The sequence below is a fragment of the Poeciliopsis prolifica genome, unplaced genomic scaffold, assembly GCF_027474105.1.
Source record: "Poeciliopsis prolifica strain line A6 unplaced genomic scaffold, Auburn_PproV2 SCAFFOLD013, whole genome shotgun sequence".
Taxonomy (NCBI): domain Eukaryota; kingdom Metazoa; phylum Chordata; class Actinopteri; order Cyprinodontiformes; family Poeciliidae; genus Poeciliopsis; species Poeciliopsis prolifica.
In genome coordinates, this window is record NW_026562388.1 from 12,265,978 (window position 1) to 12,277,936 (window position 11,959).

The 11,959-nt window shown below is 38.4% G+C and overlaps 2 protein-coding genes and 1 long non-coding RNA gene across 6 annotated transcripts; 2 read left to right on the forward strand and 1 right to left on the reverse strand.

Annotated features, from left to right (window-relative positions):
* Positions 1-277: 277 nt before the first annotated feature.
* Positions 278-9,576, reverse strand: msh4 (mutS homolog 4). Of its 4 annotated transcripts, none has more exons than XM_055038262.1 (20): positions 9,024-9,576; positions 8,309-8,443; positions 8,053-8,216; positions 7,867-7,977; positions 7,667-7,782; positions 6,873-7,046; positions 6,612-6,784; positions 6,461-6,528; positions 6,289-6,363; positions 6,141-6,205; positions 5,233-5,402; positions 5,012-5,148; positions 4,765-4,868; positions 4,233-4,357; positions 2,772-2,972; positions 2,566-2,684; positions 2,341-2,469; positions 1,954-2,128; positions 1,782-1,870; positions 278-738 (listed from the first exon to the last, which is right to left on the reverse strand). In XM_055038262.1, the coding sequence occupies exons 1-20, from the start codon at positions 9,232-9,234 to the stop codon at positions 541-543; spliced, it is 2,739 nt and encodes a 912-aa protein (XP_054894237.1). In that variant the 5' UTR covers positions 9,235-9,576; the 3' UTR covers positions 278-540. The 4 variants fall into 4 exon arrangements, with proteins under 4 accessions (XP_054894237.1, XP_054894236.1, XP_054894239.1 ...); XM_055038261.1 differs by having other exon boundaries at positions 1,954-2,230; XM_055038263.1 differs by lacking the exon at positions 1,782-1,870 and having other exon boundaries at positions 621-738; positions 1,954-2,230.
* LOC129365213 (uncharacterized) lies at positions 3,437-8,437 on the forward strand. Its single transcript, XR_008606505.1, has 3 exons — positions 3,437-3,494; positions 3,831-3,892; positions 8,324-8,437. It is a non-coding gene; the product is annotated as an uncharacterized LOC129365213 (long non-coding RNA).
* Positions 9,577-9,634: 58 nt separating the features above from the next.
* vcpkmt (valosin containing protein lysine (K) methyltransferase) lies at positions 9,635-11,615 on the forward strand. The gene is made up of 5 exons (XM_055038265.1): positions 9,635-10,130; positions 10,216-10,329; positions 10,422-10,494; positions 11,167-11,286; positions 11,367-11,615. The coding sequence occupies exons 1-5, from the start codon at positions 9,871-9,873 to the stop codon at positions 11,469-11,471; spliced, it is 672 nt and encodes a 223-aa protein (XP_054894240.1). The 5' UTR covers positions 9,635-9,870; the 3' UTR covers positions 11,472-11,615.
* Positions 11,616-11,959: the final 344 nt, after the last annotated feature.

Here is an 11,959-nt window from a genome sequence, read left to right on the forward strand (position 1 = left end):
ATTGATCATATGTACGAAACACTGTTGCAATTAAATAGTCAAGTAAAAGTTAAAATATTTATGCCAAGTATGATTCTATTGTGTATACAAGTTTTCTTGTGTTGTTTTTAATTTTGAGGTATCATTTGGTTTATTGCTAATTTAACATTTTATTGCTTTTTTATTTCATCTTTTGCTTAGATTTTTTATGATTATTGCAAATATGTTTGCTCTTATAAAAAATTTAAAAAACCACAAACATAGAAAAATATTGGAAATGGAAGATTTCATAGTTTTTCCATAACATCCAAAACAACAAAAACTACTGCATAACCAATTCATATGTTATTGAATTGATAAAATCAGCCAGCAATTATTTTCAGAAAACACCAAACAATACAGAATAACAGGGAAATCATCAAACTAATATAGCTGCCCAGGCAGAATAACTTATCAAATAAATAACACCAGTTAGAATTAAAAACAACAGTTATTAAACATGTAAGGTTTGGTCAATAACAATGAAAGGACAGTTATCTTCCTAAAGAAGGGCAGAGTCATTCATTCCTCCTCTGTGTCACTGAGCTTTGCTGGGGCTGCAGCCTGCAGCTCTGCCTCATACTGCTTCTTCAGTCCTTTCAGATACATACGCAGGCTCTCCGGATCCAATCTTGAATTTCTGGCAGTCTGCAAGAGGCGAGTTGCCAGGTGGTACACAGCTCTCTGTCTCTGTGTTTCTGGATCAGTGGGACGTTTGGCCTGAAAGTGTCAAACAGATGCTAATTTTAGGCTATTTCTAAAATGTATTATTTTAAAATGTCCAGTTATTAATGTCATGTCAGAAAAATACTGTTAGCATTGGGGCAGCTTAATGTCAGCCTATGTACTTACACACTTTTAACAGCGTAAGTGCAAAATCTTTATAGAATATGGTGGCAAATATTTTCACTAGCATGAAAAACCACACTCCATCCCATGAGGTTTTACTAAGTTTCTCACTTTACAATAGATGTTTGGCAGAGAGCAACAGGAAATATTTAATAATATTGAAGTGAGGGGAAAGTGACACGTGGCAAGTGAAATTATAAAAAGTTAGATTCAGACAATTTTACTCTAATTTCTCTAAATAAAATCCAGGCAACAACTGCCTTCAGAAGTCATCTAAAAGAGCCCATTTGTGTGGACTTTATCCTGACATGTCACTATGTGTTTAGTTCAGCAGATTAAAATGAAAAGAGTATGACATCTGCAATGCTACCAAGGCAAGGTCATCCACCTAAACTGACAGACCTGGGCAAAAAGGGCATACATCCACATACCATGTGAAAAATTAAAAATGAATATCCTCCTGAATACAGATGCCTATTTTCAAACATAGGGATAGGAAATCATTTTAGAAAGAGCATTAATTGAGTTAATTCTAGAGAAAACCTGCTGCTGTTAAGGGGTTGCAAAAGATATTGATGTCTGAGTCGTCTGTCTGAGCTTGAGCTGTTTTCACAGAATGGGTCAAAATGTTTCTATGTGCAAAACTGGAAAGACTATCAGCTGGCTTTGCAACAAAAAATAGTTTTTAAAACTTTGGACTCAAAGCAGATTAAGCTATGCATGTCACAATTTTTGGATTTTTATCAGTAAAAAAGTTCTCCACAAATTTGCAATTGATTTTGTTTTATTTATCATATAAATTCCCCATACAAGAGAGAAGTTTAAAGCTGAAACACATTAGTTTCAGGGGTATGAATAACCTATTACAGAACTATCAGAACAAAATGTCTAAATCTGATCTTTATGAACATTACCAGAAGCTGCTGGCTGACTTTACAGGCAACCAATTTCGCTTCTTGGATTATACTCTGAGGAAGTGAGGTAATCGCAGCTGCTCTCAAACCTAAATCAGAAAAAACTGTGTCTTGTAATGACTTTCATATCAAACTTTAACAACACTGTTCCTGAAATACACAGACCGGTTACCGTATTGTCTTTCTTCGGAGCATCCTCGACTCAGCAGATATGTATACACCACTTGCTCAGCACCAGAGTCTCTGTTGCGTGTGTGTTGAACTTCCATGTGCTGGTTTTCCACGTTAGGGTAGAGAGACTCTAGCTGACAGAGCTCCAGAAAGTGTGTGGCAAACAGAGTGAACGCCTTGCAAAGAAGGAAAACCGGGCACACCTTCAAAACACCTATTATGTCGGATGCCTTTGTTTGTTCTGCTGCTTTACATTCACCAGGAAGGTGTATTAAAAGCTATTAGAAAGGAGATAAATGGCTAAGAAACAGCAAAGGAATCTGAATGATCTAGTTTTTAATTCAGAAAGGGGAGTGGCAGAATTCAACTGTACTGGTGCATTTTTCACCTTTAGGCCAAGGAGGAATTCACAAACTGAATGACAAATTCCAATGCCTTCTTCAGCACTAGTGCCACGCCCCAATTCATCTATGATGGTCAATGACCTGTCACTTGCATTGTGGATTATGTAAGAGACCTGAAAGAAACAAAAAGTGTTAAGCCTTAATTTTGATATCACATGAAGTAATCTGTGCAACCTTTATGAAAAAAAAAAGCCAAAAAGCCCTTATACCTCCTTCATTTCCAACATGAAGGTAGAGGAGTTGGTTTCAAAATCATCATCAACACCAATTCTGGTGAAAATCTGATCAGCAATCCGGAAAGAGGCATACTCCGCTGGGACAAAAGAGCCTTGAAGAACATAAACACAGAAGTCATGATGCAAGATTAAGCTAAGCACAGGGCACAATTTACAAGGTTAGAATATAAGCTGCTGACCTATTTGGGCCATGATCTGACACAGCGCAACCTGTTTGAGGTATGTAGATTTGCCGCTCATGTTTGGTCCTGTTACGATGATGAAGTTGCTGCCCTCTGAGATGTAGGTATTGTTTGAGACAGGCTGCTGTCGGGCCATTCGCTCCAAGATGGGGTGACGACCTTGTTTGATGGCCAAGGTGTCTGTAAACTCTGGACGCACTGGCGGCCACAGCAGAACAGCACAATCACGTCACTTTTGTCTGCTGTTTTGTGTTCCAGGCATATCAGTGACAACAATAGCAAAATACTGTAAAAGCATTTGCAATATTCTGAATCCATCAGTGTATTTAAATAAATGCCTGATTAGCCGAAAGCTGGTTGTAAAATAAGCCACAGTAGCATAAAACCAGCCATTTCTGTGTGAAAATATGCACCGGTTACAGACAGTTGGCGGCTGCAGTTGTCTCTGCAAATACAGCACATCAGTGAGGGCTTATGTAAGAAGGGTAATCTGAGTACAAGCTGGCTTGGACAGAAGGGGGGCAGGCAGTCAGCATGCATCAATGGAAAGACAGTTTCAGACAGCTGAGGGTCAGCAATCGCCACCCACGTGGCTGATGGGGGTGGAGCCACATGCAAATAGAACCGAGCCCAGCAGAGAGTCAGGCTTAGTAGAGCAAGCAGTTCATGGCAGTTTAATGGAGCCACCTTCCTCTAGACAGCAGATCAAACCTCATGGAGGTAATACTGAGTACACAGCACTGGAAAAGTGGTAATACAGTATGAACGTTTTCACATTTTGTCACTTAATGATTACAATCTGCAAATTTTAATCAATTTTATTTGGATTTTTTATTAACAAGACTGCTCCTTGCATTTTACCTTCTAACACGAGAAAAATACCTTATTACACTGGCAGATTGTTTTACTTATAGCTCGTACTTATTCATTATTGACTTAAAACAAGCTCCTATATTGTGCAGATAAGTAATTTATTAGTTTTGTCTTATTTCAAGTGGACTACAATATTTTTACTAGGAACTAGGCCATACTTAGTAAGATTTTGTGTTTTTGCAGCGTGGTGGCATGATGCTTCCACCACAATGGTCCACCATGGAAATGGTCTGATTAGGGTGACGGTAAGTGGCTTGTACTTGTACATATCTAGACAACAATCACTGATTATGGAAGGTAGGCTGCCAATTAATCAGAGCCACGAAATGACTGATATAAGTAGAGCGAAAGTTGGAACCAACAACCCAACAATAATCAGTTGTGGAACAAAATCCTTACCTTCCCGACCACTTTCACTGTTTCAGTGTCATCTACAACAGTGCCAGATTTGTGGAGTGACAAAACTAGTTTACCACAAAAAATCTCAATAAAATACACTGATGTTTGTCTCTGCTATGTGACAAAATGTTAAAAAGCTCAAGGTTTTTACTATCGCTATCATTGATTAAACTGGTTTCCACTTACCGTAGTCTGAGATTGTGCATGCATTGGCCAGCGAGAGCAACATGTCCAACATGGATACAGTGTCAGAAAGTTTGTACAGGCAGTGGATGTGCTCATGGATGGTTGTAAGAAGTTGGCATATTACCCTATTGAAACACAGACGAGGAGTATAATAAATTTGACCTTTTAAATAGCACCCTCCAGAGGACATTTAATGATAGAGACAAGCCTCAAAAGCTTTTTCTCACTAAAATATTCCAGTTGGGTTGCTGGTTATGGTTTTAGTGACTAAAACATGTATTGTTTTGCTGTGAAAAATTTTTTCACACTAAAACGTTTCAGTGAAATATTTCAAAGATCTGAAAGGTACAGTCATTTTTTACAAAGACATTGTTGGATATAATGAGACAATGAATTTACTAATCATGCCCTTATATTTGATTTTCTTTAGGGAAGAACAGCCCTAGTAGAAAAACATGTTTTAAATTGAAATTAATCAGTGCGGTTTAAATTAGTTATAAAGTTGTTGGTGAAAGGATAGTTGTCTTCTCACACATAAGACATGTGGAATATCTCCCTCAGCGCTTCATCACAGCGACCATTCATCTTAATCAGGTCTGCAGTGGTAAAGCCATAGCTGTTCTTCTGCTTGGTGACCTGAAATAGAAGATTTCCAAGAAGCAGCTTTAGTAATTACTGAAGTTAGTTTAGTTTATTTTACTACCTAGTAGTGCTCCACTGTGTGCCTCTGTCTCTCCACAACTTAGTCTGCTTGGGGAATCGTTTTAAAAGAATCCTACCTTGATGAACTCTGGGGGTAGTTTGCCCTCAGGTAAGCCCACTCCATCCAGCTTCATCTGGATAAAGAATCCCCGGATCGTACTGAAACTAGTGCGCAACGGAAAGCCGTATTTCTCCCCCAACTTGTTCACAAGACCTATACACAGCAAAAGGACGCACACAAAGCCATCACATATGGATGCATCATACAAATGATACAAGAGAATTTTTACTAAAGAACCTGCAATGTCGTCTACAATTTCAGTGTAAACTCTGCGTGCGATGTCGAGAAACGCGTTGATGTTGGGTCGCACTGCGTAACACTTCTGGGTCCGCATATTCAGGCTTCCTTTTAAAAATGTGGTATCGTAATTTACCACCGTCTTGATCTGCTCGAGGATTATGTCAAATCTGTAGGAAAACAAAATGCACACAGTTTGAAGATGGTTAAGCACAGGAAAACTCTATTGAAACTCCTGACAAACAAATATGTAAGCTGAAAAGGCTACTTTATTCCTGTAAAATTTAGAAATATCCGGCCTTCAAATTGGGACTTTAACTGAACCCGTTTGATTTAGAAAGATAAATATTTGTATGAATATTTGGAAAAGTACCTTACAACCATTGTTAAGTATAGAGGAGTATGTCATGCTATGGGCTTTTTTTCTATTAAAATAGATCATCATGGGTTTCAACACAATAATAATCCTACACATCTGGCCAAATTAGCACATGACTTATTCTGACTCATGAGACAATGAAATCATATTTTATTATTGAATAGAACCCAAATGCGGGCAGCAGATAAGCAAGATGGAATCTAAGGAATATTTAGATTTACTAGGAACAGGTGTACAAGATTACAGGAAACTAAAGATGACACAAAACAAAAAACCCAAATAGACAAAAGTGAGAGCAACAAGGTAGCATAATATGTATCAGCTGTGAGAGAGTATAGACGGAGGTACAGATGGTAAATAATCATAAAATAATATAGAAGTTACAATAAAGTGCAGTACAATTAGTAAACAGGTGTTGAATGCTTATTATTTTAAGGATATTTACATATCTTTACTGAGGGTGCCAGTTGAAGTGGTTGATTTAGTACGCATTTCCAATTTGAGTTTAAAGCAAAAACAGCATCTTTACCGGTTGTCCTCCAGTGTTGCACTGTATGCCTTCAGCAGAGCTGTACTGCACGTCTTTAACACCTCCTGTTTAATATGTGCAATGTTCAGTTGGCTTTTTAAAAATCGGTTTATAAATGTTTATTGAATGATGACAAGCAGGTACAGACCCTTAACTGTGGCACCAGATCCAGTGTGTGTTTCAGCTGGATGACATGCGTAATCTTAGATTCAGCAGCTTGAGCCTGCAGGATTAACAATGTACCACTAATGAGAAATGCATAAAATGTGAGCAACAGAAAAAAATCTATAGACCGTAAAGCTGTGAAACCCCCCCCCCACCGTTTCCTGCTTTGGAATCTGAACGAGAACAGAGAGCAGCCGGTCAATGTCCAGGAAATGACCTATTGCTGAGGGGGAAAGAACACACATTGTTATGCATCACCTGTATTTGTTAAATTTACATGTATGATTTAATAAAAAGCTCCTAAACCATTCTTTAGGCCGAAAAAGAGCTCCTCATTTTGCAGCAGCTCCTGAATGGCGTCCAAGCGTGTGGTTATAGTATCCACATCAAGAAGAGGCTCCAGAATATTGGAGCGAAGCCTCCTCGCTCCACCAGGTGTTTTCGTATGGTTGAGTACTCCTAAAAGAGTATAGTCGCTTCTGTCCAAAGGCAAACAAAGACAGACTGAAAGTGCGTTCAGTTATTATGTAAAGACATTGAGATTTTGCAGGTATTTTTCTCTCTTACCTGTTGTCTCTGTTATTAACCACCAACTCCAAGTTAGCTGCAGAGGCCGAGTCGATCATAGCTGTCTGTTCACTTCCCTTAAAGATCACTTTTAGAGACTTGGCAGCATAAAATGAGCTCTGAATGAACTCCAAGTATTTCAGCAAAGCAGCTGCCGATGCTAGGCAATAATACCTAAAATGGTAATCATATTAGGTAAATAAAAACTTGCAGGGTTATAACAGAGTAACAGTGCCGCTCAGGTTTGCATAAACACATCGACAGCATGAATATCACATTTGTTTTCAGCTTCACATTGTGCCTTTTGGGGGTTTTGAAATTAGTAACAGCTTCAGAAAACTTTCGAAAACAAATGTTTTGCATACAAGTTGTAATTTATTGTGGATTTTTCAAATATACACACCCCAACTCATACTTTGATAAATACCCTTAAGTTCTAGAGAAATAACTAGATCTCATAAAAATTGGATGGCACTAAGATAGATTTTTAAGAGTAGTCCATACATTTTTAATAGTTTGTATGTTGTGGCCATTTCTGCAGACATGTTAGTGGACTTTGCATCCTCCAGATAAGTTTAAATGAGTCTTTGAGAGAACCGTCATGCTCAAATACCAAATGTCCTCATTTTTAAAATTCATTCAAGCTGTTTAATGTCAACACTCCACATCAGAACTTTTCAAATGAATTGTAAAAACCTCAAAATTGATATAACATTCTTGTTAATGATTAATGATGAATGTATCCAAACTTCTGACCAGTATATTTTCATGCTTTCATGAACTTTGCAGCTTACTTTGCTTGCACCTCCATTAGTACAGTGCCAAATTCTGGAGCACAGAGCTGCTGTATGTACTCCAGCCCTTTCTTCTCATTATAGTACTTTCTCTGGATTGCAGTGAGATTTACACCCTGAAAAACAAAACTTTAACGTACTAAAAGTAATCAATAGATTTTTATGTTTGAAAAAAAAAATTTAAAAATATGTTTTCATACTGAAAAATTCTCTGTAATGAGCTTGAAGAGTTTTGTCCATTTTCCCTTCTCACTGGCTGTATCTGGCATCAGGATTTCCATCGGCATCAAGATGTGAAGCCTGGTTATAACCTTCAAAGGGAAAAATAAACAACTCTGTGTGTTTTAAGCCTTAATAGTCACACAGGAAGAAATTAATAGGCTTACCTTGGCATATGTCCCTGTGTCTGCAAACTGAGAAAGTACAAGTTCTGGACATTTTAAATCAATACTGGCCATGCCAATCTCTCCTCTGGCCAAACCTCGCCCTTCAACTACCGCTACTATCACAGAGGCACCAGAAGTTGTGGAAACAGACGAGACACTTGTTCCTATCAAGAGTGACCATATAGGAATCAGCTCAAAAAGGGATTACTTAAAATAAAGTTTATTCCAGGAACTCATGGCTGTGTAAGGTGTCAACCTGTCGGTCCTGTAGATCCTGGTGTCCTCCGGAGTCTTGGTGTTCCTCCAGGAAAGCGAACAGAGGAAGTGTCTGTGGAAGACATAAGAACCGACGAGGCTGGTCTTCCCACTCTGACGCCATTCTGGCACTGACCTTCAAGAAAACCGGCGTGTCAAAAACCAAATTCATCTTGTGGGACCAATCCTATTCTACACTATCAGAATAAAATCTGAATTTCATAACACATAGACTGTAGATATTTTTGCTTTAAAAAAAATGTTCACGTGTGCAGAACTGTTTCTTTTTGTTCATTACAAACAGGCAGGTTGGGCAAGAACAGTGTGAATCAGACCAGCAAGGTAGCTCTGGAGGAGCTGCAGCGATCCTTAGCTCTAGTAGGAAAATCTGGAAGTAAGTACAGGGAAATTCTGGAAGAAAATATTCTGCAAAAATTTTTTAAAGTGGATGGAGGCTTGCCTTCCAAAAGGAAAATGTCTAAAAATATGCTCAGAGCTACAATAGGATCACTTGTAGAATGTCTGCGTGCAAGCCCAGACCAAATGCCAATTTTGTGGCAATACTTGAACAGTTTAAGATTTGAAAGCTACGTATCTTTTTCTATTTAGGTTCAATCGCACAAGATACCAATGAACTAAAGTGTGGTTGTAACCTGACAAACAGTAAAAAAAAAAAATAAAAAAAAACTTGCATAATTCATAGTTTTTAAAATCACCTGAGGCAATTCCTGGCTGTGATGGAGCATGACTTGAACTGGGAATGTGAAAATCTGAACTTCGGTAAGGCAGAGCGGAGGAGAGAGATTCAGGACAACAAGACGAGGAGTAGCCGGAGGCGGTGGCTTCCTTCAGGCCGCTTCTGCCACAGGCTTGCCCAGCGTCTGAGGTCTCACTGCCGGTTATCTCTTCTGTATTGTTCTGATACATTTTACATTCTCACAAAAAAATTATAGTGGTAAAAAAGTCCAAGTAGCGTACCCTATATATGTTAAAATCTATCAGACTTAAACAAACAGGAAAGAGAGGTTTTAAACATATTTCAAGCAATTAGCAAAATGGCTACATTGAGAAACAACGGAAGTTAGCATCTGCGCATGAGGTTATCGCTACTGGCAAATGAAAAGTTTATTTTGAAAGGTACCTTGGTGTATTTCCGGGAAAGCGTTTAACTGCAATAAATTAATGGGCAGTGTCTGATTGTAAAGAGAACGTCTATGTTTCAACGAGATTGAAATCTCATTGAACCGAAAGTTTGTTTTGATAAAATAAGAAAGGTTGTAACAGCAAAATGTCGGTCCCCCGGCCCTGCCTAGCGGGATATTTGACTTTTAAGAAACATAATTTGGAGCTGGGGAGTCAGAGGTATTCCCTCTATGTATTTTTGAGAAATATTTGGTCCCCCACCGAGTGAAAATGCAGCTACCAAAGATTGTACCTCCCCACCTCTTCACCTACTTACGCGCTCCCGACACAAGGGGAACAGTTTTTCACTGGGGGACATAATTTCGCACAGGACCGGAAGTTCTCTCAGTCATAACACCAATCACTCCAACTTTGGTCAACATGGCGGCAGCAGAAATAGACAATAGCAAGTATTTTGTAAGAGAAATCGAAAAGAATGACGGATCCGTCTTAAGAATGAAACAGTGCTACATAGGAGACGTTGGTTGTGTCGTCTGGGATGCAGCCATTGTTCTTGCTAAATATTTGGAGACTAAAACGTTTTATGACCCGTCGATAGGAGTCAACGTGTGGTGCGGCAGGAGGGTGGTGGAATTAGGTGCTGGGACAGGAGCAGTTGGTCTGATGGCAGCAACACTCGGGTGAGACTTTTTTGTTGTTGTTAATCACCCCCGCTCCCTCAATCTTTGCATCTTCCTTTACTTATATATGTATAATTCTCTGCAGTGCTCATGTCATCGTAACAGACCTGGAAGATTTGCAGTCCCTCCTGAATGTGAATATTCAGGAAAACCAGACACTCATTCAGAGTGGGTCCATATCTGCCAAGGTACTGAAATGGTTTGTACTTCTGTTTGATATTGCACTGGATTGATAAAATGTTTACAAGCTGCATATTTGCTAAACTCTAACCTGTTTCTTTGCTTTTGAAGGGGTGAGAATGTGTCTGAGCTATTGCCTCCTCCACATTGCATTATCATGGCAGATTGCATATATTATGAGCAGGTATTGTGCAAACTTTCTTCTACTTACTCACTTATGAAAGTGATTAAATTCAACTGTGCATTTCAAATGTGTCACTTTACAATCACCAACTTCAATTATTTCATGTGGATTTTATCCACATATTCAACTCAAGGTAGTGCATAATTATGAAGAGTAAATATTACAAATAAAAATCAGAGAAGATTCAAATGCATTTGTATTTGGCCCTCTTCACTTTTGTACTGCTGAATAAAATTCAGTTCTGTCAGTTTCCTTGAGAAAACTCAAGTAAAGAGGCCCATGATATGATATGAGCTGGAAAAATCAACAGGATAGGCAAGACTAGTTGTTGATATGACAAATATCGTGAGTGTACTGTTAAAGAAAATACCTACCTGGAGTCACTAAGGTCAGCAAAGAGTAATATTGAAATTCTTACGACAAAATCAGTAAACAGGGTAGAGGTTCACCTTGCAGTTGGATAGCAAACATAAACATGCGATTGTTTAGTTTATATCTGTTCATTTGCATTGGTCTGCCACATAAGATTTCCAAGATATTCCGTGGTTTGAAGATATAACATGACAACAGGAATGAATACATTAATAAAGCACTATAATAATATTTTTGAGACTATAAAACATATTATTTACTGTATTCCTGATTTCCTCGTCATGGTTCAATCCTGCACAGTCTATAGGTCCACTGGTGGAGACCTTGAAGCAGCTTTCCGGACCAGAGACCTCCATTATCTGCTGCTATGAGCAACGCACCGAGGGCGTAAATCCAGAAGTGGAAAATAAGTTTTTTGAGGTATAGATAGAAACAGGGTTTTTTTTTTCAGCTTAATATTCTTGATGTCTGATTTGCTGCTTCGCTTTTTCATTTTTCAGTTGCTGCAACGAAATTTCGTCTATGAAACAATCCCTTCTGACAAACAGGACCCAGAGTTCAGCAGTCCCGATATCCATATTCTGCACATTCGAAGAAAAGACTGATTTTATAGCATGACACTTGTTTTTCTACTAACATTTATTTCATTGTGAGAAAGATTTCAGACTGTGGCATTTAAAGAACTTAAATCATTTGTATTTCTTAAAAATAGTTTATATTTCAAAAGAGGAAGTTTTTAGGGTATAAAAATAAAATACTCTGGAACGCTTATCTCAGCCTCTTGATTACTCAGTTGCTGGCAACAGGAAGAGGACGTCAGTGAAACAGACTCTTACCCATTATGAACACTGGGGGGCGACAGATACTCAGCTCCATGAATCAAGATTATTTAGTGTAAAACTTTGTGTTCACTCAAACAGTTTCCTTCATCTGCACATAAATAATTTCATTCAATTAACATTCATCTGCTGCATCAAGTAAGTAAAAAACTTACAATTTAACCATGGAATGTTAAATTGCATGGTTTTGTAAAGCAAAGTGATCACTATTGGGTTTTGCCCCCATATTAGAGGAATTCTATTCAGAGCTCCAG